The 17,337-nt window shown below is 47.0% G+C and overlaps 1 protein-coding gene across 2 annotated transcripts; it reads right to left on the bottom strand.

Annotated features, from left to right (window-relative positions):
• Window positions 1–132: 132 nt before the first annotated feature.
• RTRAF (RNA transcription, translation and transport factor) lies at window positions 133–13,062 on the bottom strand. Of its 2 annotated transcripts, XM_066321514.1 has the most exons (8): window positions 12,898–13,061; window positions 12,080–12,204; window positions 10,671–10,770; window positions 8,074–8,160; window positions 7,097–7,185; window positions 4,178–4,246; window positions 1,278–1,326; window positions 133–477 (listed from the first exon to the last, which is right to left on the bottom strand). In XM_066321514.1, exons 1-8 carry the CDS (start codon window positions 12,956–12,958, stop codon window positions 323–325), a joined length of 735 nt encoding a protein of 244 aa, XP_066177611.1. In that variant the 5' UTR covers window positions 12,959–13,061; the 3' UTR covers window positions 133–322. The 2 variants fall into 2 exon arrangements, with proteins under 2 accessions (XP_066177611.1, XP_066177610.1); XM_066321513.1 differs by lacking the exon at window positions 1,278–1,326 and having other exon boundaries at window positions 12,898–13,062.
• Between the last annotated feature and the right edge of the window lie 4,275 nt (window positions 13,063–17,337).

Below are 17,337 nucleotides of genomic sequence, written 5' to 3'. Positions count from 1 at the left end.
ACAAAGCCAAACACAATGAAAAAGACACACACACACACACACACACACACACACACACACACACACACACACACACACACACACACACACGAAAGTCCTATTTGCCAACTCAGAGCTCACCAGAACAACTCGTCTGTTTCTCTCAATTTCATTTATTTAAAGAAAAAATCTGGTAATTCACCAGAAATCAGAATTCAATTTCCTGTTTTCTTTCCAAACAGGCAAATTAATCCCGTTTCAAACCGCATGCCAGAGTGGGGAGCTGTATGTGGTTCCTAATTGCACTAAGCACACACTGAAGGGGCTGAAAGCTTTTCTCCCTTCATCTCCCCACTTTGCCCAGTCTGTGGTCAGTCTTGGGGTCAGCAATGATGGCCTGGACAGCCACGATGGCTTCGTTGATTTTGGTTTGCAACTCTCTGAGCTCCTCGATGTGCAGCAGGCGGAGGATTTGCGCAGCTTCGTTGATAACAGCATCTGGGGAAGGGGCACAGAGAGGAAGGTGGAATTATCCAGCATTTCATCCATCATTTTTAGCTCATGGGAGGGAAGATTTAATGCTCTGCACCTTGTTCCTGCTGGTGGTTTCCAGGCTGGAAACAGAGAACAACTTTCCCTGCTGCTGGGGAGGGACAGGGTGGTCTCCAAACCCTCCCCACCATTCAAGGTCAGGGAATGAGGGAATCACAGGCTGGGTTAGGCTGGAAGGACTTTAAGGATCGTCTCATTCCAACCTCCCACTCCAAAGTTGGTGTGAAACATCCCAAGCAGTGATTTAAGTGACCTGGAGCAGAAGTGAAGCCAGACCCGTGGAGCTCCAGGTCATCCGGCTGCTCCTTTATCAATAACCCATCAGGTTTATCAATAACCCATCAGGTTTATCAATAACCCGTCAGGTCATGCTAACTTGAGCTGCCTTGATGGGATTTTAGGAAAAAAAAAAAAAAAAAAAAAAAAAAAAAAAAAAAAAGGCAGCTGAAATCCATGGAAGCAGCACAGCTGTCCTCTGCTGGTAGCAGCAGGATTTACAAACAGCAGGATGCATTCCTTGGGCTGCCATTAAAAGCTGTTATTTAAACATTCCAAACAGCTTGGATTTAGGCTTTGCTGTTCCAAACCCAAAATGTTCAGGAGTGCTCATAAATAACCAGCTGGGAGGGAGGAATTCTTTCCACTCCGGGGTTTTTTACTGTCCACATCAGCTCTGGATTTGACAGTAATAACTCTGTCAAAGGCAAACATTCCCATTTAAAAGTCACATTAGGAGCAGTGCTCACCTCCCGTGTCAAATCCAAGAATGTGCTTTTCCAGAGCAACAGGCAGACCCTGGAATAAGGCAAAAAAACCTGTTAAAAATGTCATTTTAGATGTTCGGTAAATAAAATCAAGTACTACAGGAGGTAACTGGGGGAGAAAATATGTGTGAAAAGTAAAAGCTTAGTGATAATCTTAGTAAAAAAAGTAAAAGCTTAGGAAAAAAGTGTGAAAAGTCACCGTGGTTGGTTAAACAACTCCCTTTGTGTCCTGAAACACCAAACCCAGAGTGTTATTAAAGAAAAATCTTCCTGCTTAAGAATCCCTCATTGGATACACAGTGCCTGCATTCAATCCTTAAAAGGCCAACAGCAGGACTGGGAGCCATCACCCAATCCAACAGCTTCCCATGAAAACAAAACTGGGCTTTCTCAGAAACTTCTGCCTTTCAACAGCTGCCAGGCTTTGAGCAGGGACTGATTGCAAAGAGTTACAGAAATTCTCTGTAATCAACTTTTGCTGAGCTCACAACATCCCCAGAAGCATTTGCTCAAGTGTAAAGCTTTCAGAATAAAGCAGAATATCCCATTTTCTAAACATTTTCTCTATTAAAACACTCCAAGGCAAAATTTATTAGTGGTCATTTCTAAGCATTGCTCTGTTTCCTTTGCCCTTGTCCAGCTGCAGAGGAGTACTCACACTAAATCATTACTCAATCAGGGAGCTTCAACATGTATTTAAATTAGATTTAAACATTCCAAATCCCAGAATTTGCTTTTACTACCCTCAGTAAGGATTTTTTGTTTGTTTGTTTTTTGCAACATTTGCCAAAAGCCTTGCATTTTGCACAACAGAAACATCAGAGTTCAATACCATTAATTTCTGCAGGGAATGGGGCTGTAAAGCTTTTAGACAGTGAAAAATTCCTTTAAAGGCTTTTATACACATGGGGGAAAAAAAAAAAGAATCTGAGTTGATCAAAACACATTAAACACAAACTGGTGGCTGCAACTTATTTGCAAAAAGTGGGGTTTTTCCATGGCCTTTATAGTAAAATCCACATTCAACTGCAATCTTGAAAACCCATCTCCGCCGTTAAAACTGGTGATAAAAATGCCACTAAAGCCACTTCAGAAAGATTCCAGAAATATCAGGCTTCCTACATGGATTTTTTTAAAGATCCAAGGGTTCCAAAGCCAGCCTGGGATGTTCTTGAGTTATACAAGTGGGAAAAAATATGAATTTTTTGGTCTTTTTTCCCCTTACGGTTCTTTGTGAATGAATCCCCCAAGGTTCTTCCAGTGTCACCTGGCTGCAGGAAATTCCTTACCCTCCCTACTCCTCACACTCCCTGAGTGTGATCCTTTTTGGGAAGCTGCCTTTGGAATCCCCTCACAAGCTCACAATCCTTTGTACAGCAGCTTCAAACAGGGAATAAACTAAAAAAAAGAGCAGCTTTACCTCAGGGACTACACAGACAACTTCATTTCCAGCCTCATTCCCTATAAATTTGATTTATGAATGCTGCACAAAAATTTGGCCATTTACAAATTCGTCAAAACCTGAAGAAAAAGAAGGAATATTAGATTTTTTTTTTTTTTTAATTCCTAACACAGTCATCCTCTCTGCTTTGGAGATATTTCCTTTTTTTAATTTTTTTTTCCTAGCACATCAAGATGTTGATGGTCCCTCTTGGCACAGATCTTCCTGCTTTTAACCACCCCCTTTCCTCCACACCCCTTGGAATGTGGCATTCCTGAGGAAAATACACTCCCAGGTTATCTCACAGACAGAGACATCTCAGCCCTGCTGATGCTTTGAAAATTTATCAGATACGAACAATTCCCTGGCAGGAAAAAAAGAAAAATTAAAATTCCCTTCTCCTCCAAGAAAATCTCATTTTGATCCCAGCTGTGCAGCTATGAAAACAACAGCTAAAATCTGCTTTTTATTAACATTACAGAACCTAAAATGAAGACAACGGGCTCAGCTGCTTTCCTATTTTCCTGCTCTTTTGAACAGTTTTATGGATTTGCAAGTCCAAAGCTTTGATTTACCCTTCCAATGTTTCTGGCAATTGCAGCAACTCAGAGCACCTGGGATTCCCACTTGGAGAACAGCATCAGCAAGGGGATGATAATGAATAAACAAATAATATAATAATAAACAAATAAAAATCAATAAATCATGGATTTTTTTTGTACAGAAAAAATGAAGGAATTTGGGCTCTTTGAGCAGATCCAGCTGCTTCAGCAGGGACACTCATATACCTGCAGGGCAGGTGAGGCTTTTCAGCCCTTTCCAGCCTTTCCCAGCTCTGCCAAATGCTGCAGAGATCTGGAATGAGGAGGAAATCACCAACTAAAAAACCCACAGTCATCCCCTGGAACATCTTCCCAACAGACAGCTCGTGGTTAGCAAAAGAATTCTGCAAAAAAAAATCTGAGTTTCAGTGCAGGAATTTCCTTCACCACTCCATTATTTGAGGGGGAAGAGAGGGGGAGATGGATTTCCAATGCCCCATTTCTTGAACAAATATGAGGGGTTGATATGAAGCAAAAACCATGAAGGAATATTTCAATGTTCTCTTTATGCAGCCAACACTGCTAATTCCAAGGTTGTGCATTTCTCCTCGCACTCTAGGCCTGTTTATCCTGAACAAGGATAAATCCTCTGGAAAACAACTCAGGGAAGAGCTGGTCCATGACTCCTCACACAGGAATATTTGTGTTGAAATGGAACAAAGCCAGCTTTGTGCACTGCTCTCCATAATCCCCTGGATTCAGGATGGTTGGGATAAATGAAGCTTCCACCTCCCTCCTAAATTAAGTGTTGGCACAGAACTGGTGGTTTTGACTGAGGGGACAGAGCTTTATCTTAATTAATGAACATGGACTAATTAAGCCTGGCCATGGGTACAAACCTCCTTGGACTGGCTGGCTTTGGCTATGGCATCCTGTGTCAGGCGCTCCTGAACCAGAATCCGAATTGCCTGGGAGAAACATGGAAAGGGGACAGCAATTAATTCAATGTCTTCAGGCATTTCTCAGTAATTCCAAAGGAAAAAGAGCCCAAAATAATAAACTCAAACCCAGTTTTGAGACAGGTTTCTTTTTCTGGAAAACTCTTCCAGCTCTTAAATCTTTCCATTCAGGAATAATCTTGGCATGTAGGATCTCACCCAGGTGTGCAAGGTTGATTTCACTCCATTAATTCCTGCCACTCCTGGGACAGGAGCTGCAAAATCCAAAGAATAGCCTGGAAAGGTTGGGGTTTTTAGCCTGGAGAAAAGGAGGCTCAGGAGGGTGACAGGAAGGAGGAATCAGGTGGGGGTTGGGATCTCCTGGAGAACAAGAGACAGGACAAGAGGAAACAGCCTCAAGCTGTGCCAGGGAAGGTTTAGGTTGGATATCAGGGAAGTTTTCTATCTGGGAAAGGTGGACAGACACTGGAAAGGCTTTCACAGTGGTGCAGTCCCCATCCCTGGAGGGATTTCAAAGCTGTGTGGATGTGGCACTTGGGGACACAGGACAGTGGCGGCCATGGCAGTGCTGGGAATGGTTTAAAGGTTGAAATGATTTAAAGCTCTTTTCCAACCCGAACAAATCCAAATGATTCCAAAATGAGCTGATCACAACCCCCAAAGCAGCAGCACAGATCTTCTTTTCCTGAGTTCTCACACCTGCAGCACAATGCAAAGTTTCCTTCCTTCTCCAGGAGGGAAATGCTGCCTTGGGAAGGAAATGCTGCTGCAAGGACCTTTCAGGAGGTGCTGAACCTCCTCCCATAGGCAGAGGAAGCTGCAGCAAGGCTTCCCAGGCAGGATGGGAAAGACTGAGAGCAGAAAGGAATTCACTTTACCCTTGGGAACACGAGCAGCCTTGACTTTGACAATCCTGGTGCTCATCTGTTTCCCCTGGCTCCAGCACATCGGGTGAAATCCTATCAGAGCTTTAAGTTACTGCTACCTACAGCTCCAAATGCCTCCAAAAATAGCTGCAGGAATACCAGGCAGGCAGATTTCCACAGGAAAGAAGAAGTGGCTCTGTCAAACACATTCCTCAGCCTGGCCCTGATGAGCAGCCAAAAGTGACAGAAGCAGCTCCGTGTTTCTCCCCCAGGATTTCTCCCAGTTTTGGTCATGATTAAAGCTGAGCTGAAATCAGAATTTTGTCACTTAAATACTTCTAGAAATCTTCCCCTGAAGGAAGTGGCCTGGACAAAGGAATGATTTGATGGGGAGTTTAATTCCAGCAGTGAAACCAGAGCTTGTGGAAGAGAATTCCAAGTGCTTCTGGCATTAGGAAATATCCAACTGTGTCCCACAGATGCTTTCTGATCAACTTGCCAGGTTTAAATGAAGAAAATGGGACCTAAATCTCTGCTCAGCCTGGCCAGATGTCTGTGGTGTGCTTGCACCCTCTGGCTCTCCCAAAACATCCACTCCTGAGTGTCCAAGCCTGGAAAGGGATCAGAAATTCCCTGCAAACCTGCTTATTGTGGGGGAGAATTAAAGAGTCTGATTGACACCTTCTAATATCATTATCTCAACCCCAAAACCAGCTTTGCATTGTTTCTGGAATGTGGATTCTCACTGCAGGAATCCACTCCTAGTTGAATTAAAAGCAAGATAATTCAGGCCGGATTTACCCAAATCTGTCTGAAAAAAAGAGATGTGGAAATAGTGACAGAAATGCAAATACATTTATGCAGAATTATACACCCAGTGAAGTTTGCCAGCCCTGGGAGAAGATCTGAAGGAATTTTGATATGAGCTGACCTCATTCATGCTGCAAATCCTCAATATCACCATACCCAGGGTCTCCTCTCCCTACCTGATACCCCTTTTCACTGATTTTGGGTGAGGGGGGAAGGTGAGTGGTGTTTGGTAGGGGGTTGATGTATGAGATCTTCATGCTCCTCCAAGGATATTTTAGGAAGGGAAAGTAAGAAACCAAACTGGAGATAAGGAGAAAAAAAATGGATGGAATAACTGAAGGCTTAGAATTCCTTAAGAAGCCAAGTCACCGTAAAACTATTCCAAGAGTTACAGACTTACACTAAATAAACTTCAATACCCACAGATTTTGGTTTCTCCAAAATAAATTACGCAAATATCACAATTATTGTCATGAACAGAACATTATGTTTGGGGTTTTTTTCAGTGAAATGCTTTTGTTTTAATGCCAAACAAAACGGAGTTTATTCCTATGTTATGCCATCGTCAAAGAAGAACTTGGGAATTTACACTCTCATCAATAATGTGCTTTTTTGGGTTAAAAAAGTACAGTATGGGTTTGACCCCAAATCTATAGAGCTGCACCAAAAAGTCAGAAGTTTTCTTAAAGGCATAAAAAAGATGGTTTAGAAAATTAATTAGCCTATTTAGGGCACTTAAAGTCCATAATTAGCTGTCAAAACTAAATTAAACTGATTTCAGTAATGACAAGAAGTAGACAGTTCAGAGGGCTAAAAGAAAAAGGAAAATTTTAACTGTAGCTCCTCCCTTGGATGTTGTTTTAAAACATCCTTGGCATCATGAACTTTTAAATTTTCAAATTTCTCTTAATTTCCAGCACTGGAACAGAACCTTCTCCTTTGAGGATGTTCCTTAAGGAACTCAGCTCAAATGGTTTACCAGGATAATTCTCCTTGCATAAATTTCCATGATTTATCTTCTGTGTTCTTATCTGCTTGAAAACACACAGAGATGGGTTTTTTTTTCTTATCTTTGCCTAAAAATTCCTATTTATCAGTAACTGCACGTCAAGCTATGAACAGACACCAAGCACTGGGGGAAAGAAGGGAAAAAAAAAGGAGATGGGAAAAGTGTGAAACTCACCTTGAGCATCACCAAGTAATCATCATGTCTCTGGATCTGAAGCAGATTAGCCAAAGCCATCACTCCAGCCTTGAAATCAGGGTTGTTCACTGGGAAAAATAAATTAAAAAAAAAGGATTATAATTGAAAATAAATAAGAATTTATTTTGGTTTAACTGATTTCAGCAGGCAGGATTTGCTATTGGATTGCTTCCAAGGATGGACAAAGGCAATTCCTCACCATCCTTGAAGTGTCCAAAAACCAAGGATGGATGTGGCACTTGGGGACATGATTTAGTGGTGGATGTGGCAGTGCTGGGTTAACTGTTGGGCTCAGTGATCTTAGAGGGCTTTTCCAATCTTAATTCCATGATTCCAAGGCCATGGATACACAGAAGCAAGGAAACAATGTGGCCACAGAGCAATCAGCACTGGGCTACATAACCAGGTGAAGTCTTTGAAAATAAAACAAATTACAGCCAGATATTCCCTTCTGGATGTTATTTGTACATTTTTATTTTTTTGTATCTTTTTATCCTCTGCTGCTGCTGAGGGCAGGATCAATCCCTGCCTTCTTTGTGATGGAGGAATGGAAAAAAGATTTGGAAGGTTTAGGGTTGCTTTTAGCAGCTCTTTTCCAGCACTTCCATTTATTGTGCCTAGCAGGGAAAAATTTAAAATTATTATGACAGAACAGCTGGGGAAGACTGAGCCAACATGAAAAATCCTGACAGCATGGGAGTAACCAGCCTGCCACCATGTTTCCTTGGGTATTTTTAATTTTTGAAGGCATCTTCGTACCTCTCTCTCACCTACAATAAATAATCATGATTTACAGAGCAAAGCTGTTCATGTAAATGCTCAGCTCTGCATTCCTAAAGCTTTAAATGGGGCTTTAAAAAAAATAAAATCTGCCTCACAGGATTAACCAACTTCCAGTCTGAGGAACACACAGATCATGGAGCACAATCCCATCCAGGAGCTTGTGGCACACTCACCATCCAGGTTAATCAGTGGCTCTGCATTTTTTGCTGTGTTGTCAGCATTTTTAGCACCATCAGGGGTGGAATCCTTGTACTTATCAGCTGCAAAAACAAGGAGGAAAACACAAAAATCAATGGCAAAAAGAACTAACTCGAAGTTTAGCAGGGAGCTGTGGGGTTACAGCTGGATTTTTGGGGTGTGCTGGTTGCCCAAGAGCCTTGTGAGATTGTAAACTGAGATTTCTAGGGTTATAAAGTGGGATTTTGGAGCTCCCCATTAATGATACCAAAAGCTGCCACTCCAGTGAGCTGCTCCAGGAGCTCTCACCTGCAGAGATATTCCAGGAGCAATCTCAGAGCCTGCTCCACACTTTTATGCAGGATGCTCCTCCTCACAGCCTAACGCCAGAAAGCTGAACAAGCTGCATCTCCCAGATCTGCCACTTTTAAAATCCATCAGTTCCACTGCCAAGGCCCTCTGCCTCAGGCCGGAATCAAGAATTAGGGGATGATGTTGGTCCTGATGAGCAAATAAAACATTTCCAGCTCAAGGTTTGTTTCACAGCCCACACAGGGGTTTTCCAAGCCTTTGGAATATGGAATCTCCTTTTTTCACACAATTAAAGGAATTAAAGGTAATGGAAAAACAGCACTTTGGCTGTTGTTATTCTGTAATTACATTTGTATTCCCATTCTCTGCACAAGGAGATGGAACTGCTGTGACTGGGGAGATTTAACTCCACTTTTTCATAACCTTGTCCTAGTTCCCAAGGGTTCCACATCTACAAAAGGGGGTCTAAGAATAACTTCTCTGAATAAATGCAGCACTAAATATAATGTATTTCATACACTTCAGAGGAAGTTCCCATAAAGGCAATCCCAGAGGGAAAAGGGGATAAATATCTACAATGGGATAGGCTCTATCCAGAAAAAAAACAACAAATGCAATTATGCTGCTCCAGTCCCATGGGAGCTGAAAAGAAACAGTTCCTGTGAGTATGGCTTGGAAACAAGCACATGAAATTGTGTTTTAATTTTTTTAAGCAAGTGAAATACACTTTTGACACTGTCTGATTCAGATGAAAACATCCAAAACAGTGTGAATTTATACAGGGGAAGGTGTCCATGCCCATGGCACTTCAGTGCTGTGTGCAAGGGCATTGTGACATCACAGCACATTTGGTGACAGAGTGAGGGTGACAACTCACATCCCCACCCCTGCAGAGCTCCAGGTGCCAGACAGGGATAGCCTGAGCAGGATCCCACAGGGATGCCCAGCCCGGAGCAGCTCCTCTTGGTGGCCCTTGGGCTCAGCTGTTTTTACCCTGGCAGCAGCAGCCCCTCCTGCCCACCACCCTGGGCCACCCTGGTGTGGGATGTGCCCCCTCTGGAGCTGGACGAGAAGGGCAGTGCCCACAAGGGCATCACCATGGCAGAGGTGCTTTCGTGGAGCATCCCAGCCCTGTGCCTGCTGCTCCTGGTGGTTCTCCTCAGCAGGAAAGTCAGGAACTACTGGAGAAAGGTGAGGGAATGGGTAAGGGGCAGTAAAGTGGTGCCAGGAACCCATAGGGACAAGGAAGGGACTTCCCAGACTGTGCCCAGCCCCAGCAGGCAGAGGGGGGCCCTGGCCACTGTAGAGAAAATCAGGACAGGCTTAGCAACCCTGGAGATTGGAATGAGATGGGGTTTAAAGGACCTTCCAACCCAAACCAATCCATGATTTCCACACAAGCTGCTGTCTGAGGCAGTCCAGCCAGGCCTGAGCTTCTAAAGGAGAGGCCTGAGGTCCCTCTGTCCCTGTCCCCTTGTGTCCCCTGTCCCCATGCTGTCACCTTGTGCCTTCCAGGACAGATGCTCCTGCAAGACCTCCAAGCTGCTCTCCCAGCTGATGGAAAATCCTGACTTGCTGAAGTGCTACCTGAAGCACCTGCAGAAGTGCAGGACATCCTTTGTGGAACTGCTCCAGGTGAGGCTGGATGGGGGTGGGAGCAACCTGGCCTGGCCTGGCTGGATAAGACCCAGGGAAAGTCTTTACAGGTTCCTTTCAATCCAAATCTCTCTGTGATTCTCCAGAAAAAACAGCAAGAAAATACAGGAATGCTTCAAGAAGGAGACGACACATTTTGCTCTTTGCCAAAAAATTCCCAGCTCTAGGAAAGCTCCCAGGAAGGCTGGGCAGTGGATGGAGCTGGCCCAAAGCACAGGAGCAGCACAGCTTTGATAATAAAGGCTGTAAAGGTTGAAAGGTTGTAAAGGCTGAAACTGTCTCCAAGGTAAATGGAACATGGAATGGATGCTCCAAGAAACAGAGAGGGTGACCCCACCTGGGAATGCTACAAAATCCCTCCAAACCAAAGGGAAGGAATTCCTGGCTGAGTGGGTGGGGAGGCCCTGGAACAGAATTCCCAGAGAAGCTGTGGCTGCCCCTGGATCCCTGAAAGTGTCCAAAGCCAGCCTGGACAGGGCTTGGAGCATCCTGGGACAGTGGAAGATGTTCCTGCCCACGGATCTTTAAGCTCCCTTCCAACCCAAACCATCCTGTGATTCTGTGAAATGGACCAGAAACCCCCATTCCCCTCCCATTTTGAGACATTAAATGCATTCCCTCATACCATTATCTCCATATTCCAGCCTCACAGCCAAGCCAAGAAGCCAATCCACCGTTTCTTGCCGTTCCTGTATTTTGAAGGGACAGTTCACGTCCTTCATGTACTGGGGAGCAGAAAAGAGAAAACAAATGGATTTGAGTGAGCTGGATGAATCAGTTGGGAGCACAGAACTGTTGTGTGAACAGTCACTTTCCCACAGGCCTCACAGAAAATATTAATTAACAAGAGGTGTCACTGTGAAATTCCTGCTGTGGCATCTGTTCCGTGTTGGAGTGTTCCAATCCACCTCTAGCTCCAAGTCTGACACCTGGTAATGGAACTTTCCTTTTAATTAATGTTTTTTTATTGTCAGACTGCACCCAGGGAAGCCCAAACACCCTTGCTTTACTCTCTGCTCATGTCACAGAGCAAATAGAACAAGGGAAGGAGGAAAAAATTGGAAGCCTTCCCACCTGGAATGAAGGCTTCCACAAACCAGAGGATTCCCTAGAGCAGGAGAAGTAATTTTCTCTTTTTGAGGGGTTTTGTTCAACAAGAGAGAACAAAACCAGGCTGAGGTTCTGTCCTTGACACAAGATCAAGCCCTAGCTGCTGCCAAGGCTCCCAAAATCCAGGACGTGGTGACATTCTGTTGTGTCCCTTTGCTGCAGGGACAGAAGTGCCAAACAGCTGGGCAAAGGATGCCAGGGGCTGGAAAGCAAGAATTCCCTGGAAATTCTGGACAGGACACTCTCATCAAGCCAGGAAAGGCACCACAACAGCACCAACTGCCAGGAATTCCAGATGTTACCATTTCCCTGGAATAATTCAAGTTCTCCCTGAGCACTGCAACTGCTGTGCTGCTAAGCTAGTGCTGTTAAGCAAGCGTTTCCAGGAGTGGGAAAAAAAATGAATGGGAATTACAGAGCAGGGAAATGAGAACTAAGAGAAAAAGCTCAAGAGCCTTGTGGTGGCTGCAAATGCTCAAGAGCACAGGGATCACCCAGAGTCCATCTGCATCCAGAACATCCATCTGGAATGACAGGAGGTGCAGGGATGAGCTTTCCCCCACATGCTGGCAAGGTCTGCAGGAGCTTCATCCACCTCCTTTTGGTACAGGAGGAGATTAATGCAGAAAAAAATTATTTACAGTCAGTCTTCTTTCTGTTTAAAGAGCTGAATCAAATCAGGCAAAAAAACACCCCATAAAAACCAGATTAGGATGGATGCTCCACCAACTAAACAAACAAAGCTGAGGGAAAACTATGCACAAAATGCTCCCATTGTAATAGACTTCTCCAGTCTGGCTTCAATGAGACATTTAAATTCCTAGAACTCTTAATAGGACAAACATCCAGAGTCATTTCCGTTGCAGAGCTCCAGCAGCTGTGAAAGATCATTTACACCATGGCTTGTTTGGAGCAAGGAAATACCTTCTCAAAGGATTTGGGCCAGTCCTCACTGTGGATGTTCCTCAGATTCCCTCGGTCCTCGATCTTGTAGTGTCTGATTTTCTGGTCCTCGAGCCAGACAATGAAATTCCTGAACTCTGTTTCATCTGTGGGCAAGAGGAAACAAAGCAGGAATTAAAAAAAAAAAATAAATCTTAAGTTTTGGTCCAATTCATACAAATCTCGACGCCTCTGAGCATTTTTACCATTAAAACCCCATACTTATATATAAAAAACCCACTAAAATTGTGCATTCTCTGACAAAAACTCAACGCTGCGTGTTTTTCATTTTTCACACTGCCTGTAACTGACTGACCTCATTAGAGGAATCAGCCAACAGATTATTTTTATTGGGAATATAACTTACGAAGCAAAGAAGGAAAGGTGAAAAAGTAACTAGAGAATTTGAGTTTCTAACTCTGTTTTCAGCACAAACACGACACATGTAGCACCAATCCCCAATTCCTCTCAAAAAACACGGCATAAATATTGTGGCGGCACATCTTTTGTCCATTCACTGTGGACTCCTCTTGCTCGCTGAGCCGAAATCCCGTTATTGAGGGGCTGGAATTCCACAATTCCCAGACTCTGGCGGACACGGGGATGTTCAGATTGACAGATCCCAGCTCTGGGCTGTCACCGCTCCCTCAAAGCCCAGCTGGGGCATTTTGGCTCTGGAGGAGCTTTAGTCATGGAATGACGGAATTATTTGGTGGCAAAGGACCTTAAAGCCCACCCCATCCCACACCTTCCACCACCCCAGGCTGCTCCAGCCTTCCCCGGACACCTCAGCCCCTCACCCCTGCAGTTGAAACCGGCGGGGTTGTGGTAGTCGAGCGCCGAGAGCTTGCGGCGGAACATGGTTCCGGTACCGGAGCCGGCCCCGATCCCGACCCGGATCCCGATCCCGGTGCCGGCGCCGCCTCCCCTTCTCAGGCCGCGCCGACGGCACCGGAAAGAGGGGAACGTCCGCCCCCTGCGCGGCTTTCTGCCCGCCCATTGGTCAGAGCGCTGAGCGGCGGCCATCTCGACCAATCAGAGGGCGGAAAGGGCTGACGGGAGGGGAAGTAGCTGCTCTGCCTTGGGTATGGACGCAGCGGCACAGGGGGCTGGGCCTGTTTGGGGCGGGGTCAGCGGGAGGGGGCGGGGTCAGCGGGAGGGGGCGGGGTCAGCGGGAGGGGCGGGGTCAGCGGGAGGGGGCGGGGCTTTAGGAACTGGCGCTGGGAGCTGTGCTGGAAACTGGTCTGGTTATAACGCTAGCTGTACTGGGGGGGCACTGGGAGCATTGAGCTGTAGTGGGAGGTCTGGGAACTCTACTGGGTAGCACTGGGAGAGCTGGAAGCTTTACTGGGAGCTGTACTGGGAACACTGAGAGCTGTACTGGGGAGCAGTGGGCAGCAGTGGGAAGCACTGAGCTGGACTGGGGAGCAGGGATTTGTACTGGGCAGCGCTGGGGAGCCGTCAGGTGATGGTTCCAGTTGAACCCGGGGTTTTTCCCCGTGCGGTTTTCCCTGGAGAAGGCGATGAGCTCCGGCTGGGAGCGAGGCCGCCCCCGTCCCCCCGCGTGGCTGGGGTGGCACTTTGCAGCCAGCCAGGCGGTGACAGCGTGACGAGCCACTGCAATATTCATCCTGACATTTCCTCCGTGCCAGCCTTTCCCGGCGCTCCAGCTGGCACCGGCTGCAGGATGGCACCGGGATGAGCCAACCCCCTCCGTGGCCTCAGGGGGGATCGAGAGGGGCTTCTGCCTCCTCTTTCCGTTTAGGATCATTCTTCTCCCATCCACTGGATCTGTTCCTGCTTCTTGCAGGAGTGGTGTCACCAGGGCAGGGACTCCCTGCCACCTCAGCCTACTTCAGCTTTTCTGGAACTCCAGAATTCCAGAATGGTTTGGGTCAGAGGACATGTTAAAACCCATCCAGTTCCACCCCCTGCCATGGGCAGGGACACCTTCCACTATCACTGGATGCTCCTAGCCCCGTCCAACCCGGCCATAGACACTTCCAGGGGTCCAGGGGCAGCCACAGCTTCTCTGGGCACCCTGTGCCATCACCTGCCCAGCCAAGAATTCCGTATATCCAACCTAAACTTGCAGTCTTTCAGTTTGAACCGATTATTCCTTTTTCTGTCCCGGCAGCTCCTGAGGAATTGTTCCTCTCCCACCCCAGGTGCGGCAGCAGTGAAATTCAAGTGAGCAGGACAGGCACAAGAACTCCAGCAAGGAGAACAGGAGCTTGGGACCATCAGCCACACGGGTGTCACACACTGTCCGTGCCACCACGAGTGACAAGAATGGAGGCAGTGACACCTCAGCTCTCCACCCCTTCTGCCTCAGAACAGCCCTTCCCAACCCATCCTTGCATTTCACCCCGGATTTGAGAATCCCCCCCATTCCCTGCTTGGTCCAACCCTTCCTGCAGCGGCACGCGGGACAAATCCATCCCCAGGACACGAGCTGTGCTTCTCCTCTCCCCGCTGCAGAGCCACGGGGCTTGCAGCTAATGACTGCAATTAGTGCGGGTGGGTTTATTCTCATTAGGCAGCCGGGCAGGGCCGGGCTCCCGGCGGCAGCACCGGGAGCAGCATCCCGCCCACGCTCCCCATGGAAGCTCCACACCGCCTCCTGCTCGGCAGATGCTGCTGGCTCCGAGGTGCTGCTGCTCCGGAGCTGAAGCCTGGGGAGGTGAGGATGGAAAGGGAGCAAGCGTTGGAGCTGGAGAGGAGCCAGGGAACAGCTGAGCTGCCTGGCAGGCGGGGAGAGGCTTGGCTCCTTCCTTCCCAGCAACACCATTTTGCTTCTGAGCTGCTCTGAGGGACAGGGAAAGGATGAGAGTTGATCTTGCTGCTCGTCAAGATGATTGGAAAACAGGTGTCAACACAGATCCATGCTGGACTCAGTGCTGGTGGTTTCATTGCAGAACCCACAGTGCTGCCTTGTTCCTGACCCCAGGAATGAGCTTTTGCAGCCTCAAAATGTGTCCAGCAGCTTTGCTGGGAAAACATTCAGACCTGAGGGTCCTGGGAAACTGGAGGGAAAATTCAGGGTGTGGGGAGTTTGGTAGGAGCAGAGTATGATTGGTTCTGTGATCAGGAAGTTTTGGTAGTAGAACGAGAAAGAATCATGGAATCACAGAATCCTGGGATGGTTTGCATTGGAAGGGACCTTAAAACTCACCCAGTTTCACCCCCTGCCATGGGCAGGGACACCTTCCACTAGCCCAGGCTGCTCCAAGCCCTGTTCAGCCTGGCGTTGAACACTTCCAGGGATGCAGGGGCAGCCACAGCTCCTCTGGGCACCCTGTGCCAGGGCCTCCCCACCCTCCCATTAAAAAATTATTCCTTATATCTGAGTCTGAATCAACCCTTTATTAGTCTAAAACACTTTTTGCTGTCACTCCAGGCCCTATAAAAATCTGTCCTTCTTTATAAGGTTCCTTTAGGCCCTGGAATGTCTGAGGTCTCCCTGGAACCTTCTTTTCTCCAGGTGAACATTCCCAGCTCTCCCAGCCTGGCTCCAGAGCAGAGGGGCTCCAACCCTCAGAGCATCTCTGTGGCGTCCTCTGGATTTGCCCCTGTGCTGACTGCCAGGGCTGGGAGAAGAAGGAAAGAGAGAGCAGAAGGGATTGGAAATTTTAGGTGTTTTCTGAGCAAGGAGCAATGTCCCACTCTGAAGGAGCCGGTTCTTTCCTGACCTGCCTCATCCTGTGGGAGCAAAAAATTCTGCTGAAACCCCAGGAGGCACCAAAACTCCCTCCCTGACAGGGAGCCCCCCTTGGGAACAGAAACCTACCACAACCAGGATGGGATCCCACCTCCCCAGAGGTTGACAGGCACAGAGCAGCATCTCCAAAGGCTTGAAACAAATCCAAAAGTTTATTTCCAACGAGTACACAGATCATGTGGGATGGGGATGCGCTACACCACGACTGGCTTTCGCCTACAACCACCCCCTCCCCAAAATCCTGCTGCTGGCACGGTGGCAAACTTGCCACCAGCAACCTTTGCAGACAATAAAAGTCCTTTTTTCCAGTACTCCAGATATTTATTTTTTTTTCCTTTAAAAGCCTGGGGGGTAATGGAATGTCATTTGAGAGCAGGCTGGAAATCCAGCATGGGGATGGGTGGGATTTTTGTTGTGAGGAGGGGGAAACAACCTTGGCAGGCGATCTCTGCTTGGCTAACAAAGGCAGATCTGTGTAAATAGAAATACTGGGGTGAAATACCTGGCAGCACACCAATGGCAACACCACAACCGACAGAAAAATCAAGCCCAGCAATGTAAAACACTTTCAATGAGTAGTTTGGGTTAATTCAAAATCTCCCCCTCCCCGCTCCCCCGTGTTCATGCAGGTTTATTTTGTCGTCTAAGTTATTAAGAATTCAAGTTGTAAAAGAGGACAGTCGTTAGAAAAACTTACTACAAACCACTTTTGTGACAGTGTTTGAGAAGGGGTGGGGTGGGAGCCCCGGGTCAGACCGGCTGCGCTTCACTCTCTGTGACAGTAAATCAGATTAAAGAGAAAAGGCAAAAATCAGGATGGGGTTTTTTACATCTCTGCCTGGTAAAACCGAGAGTGAAACCAGCTGCAGAGCAAACCACTTCATCCATCCTTCATCCTAAGACTACAGGAGCTGTAGTAAAAAGATCAAAATTGGGAGGATTAGGAGAGGGCTGGGACCATCTAGGCTACTTGTGGCTTATAAACATTCCCAGGTGCCAAAAGTTTGGAGTCCAGTGTGACAAGAACTGGCCTTCTCTGTAGAAGAACTAGAAAAAGAGTATGAAAAGGTAGAAAAACTAAAAAAAGCACTTTTTTACGGGCTAGAAAGAGTTACCAAAAGTTACCTAAAGACTTTTGCCCTCCCGGATACACAGGGATTTTTAAGCTCACACCTGACTCAGAACTGGTTCAGCAGGGTCACCGCAGACCCCCAAACCCCTTTGTGACACCCAGCTCGTTTTGTACATAAATCCCCATGTTATGATTCCCAAAGTGACGATTCCCAAAGTTTCCCAGGAAGATAGAGGAGCAGAGGAAAGCCAGGAGGTGTTTAGCAGCAGAAAGGAGAGACAAGCCACATCCACCAAAGCATGGGCCCAAGGAGGAGGCCAAAAAGGTGGTGTGTATCCCGCGGGAGCTGGGAGCAGATGATGCAGACCTGGGAATAACTGCGCCACCTGGCACAGAGCCCAGGCTGTGTGTAAACAGGGAATCAGGCACCTCCGGGAAGGGGCGGCC

This window comes from Sylvia atricapilla, chromosome 6 (assembly GCF_009819655.1).
Source record: "Sylvia atricapilla isolate bSylAtr1 chromosome 6, bSylAtr1.pri, whole genome shotgun sequence".
Classification (NCBI taxonomy): domain Eukaryota; kingdom Metazoa; phylum Chordata; class Aves; order Passeriformes; family Sylviidae; genus Sylvia; species Sylvia atricapilla.
This window is presented reverse-complemented; position numbering and strand designations above follow the sequence as displayed.

Excerpts from the sequence above, each read along its gene's own strand:
- RTRAF (XM_066321513.1), bottom strand. The coding sequence starts at position 12,958 with ATGTTCCGCCGCAAGCTCTCGGCGCTCGACTACCACAACCCCGCCGGT. Across the intron at positions 10,771-12,079 it reads GGCCCAAATCCTTTGAGAAG|TACATGAAGGACGTGAACTG; the intron begins GTATTTCCTTGC and ends TCTGCTCCCCAG. Across the intron at positions 478-4,177 it reads AAGCCAGCCAGTCCAAGGAG|ATGCTGTTATCAACGAAGCT; the intron begins GTTTGTACCCAT and ends CCCCTTCCCCAG.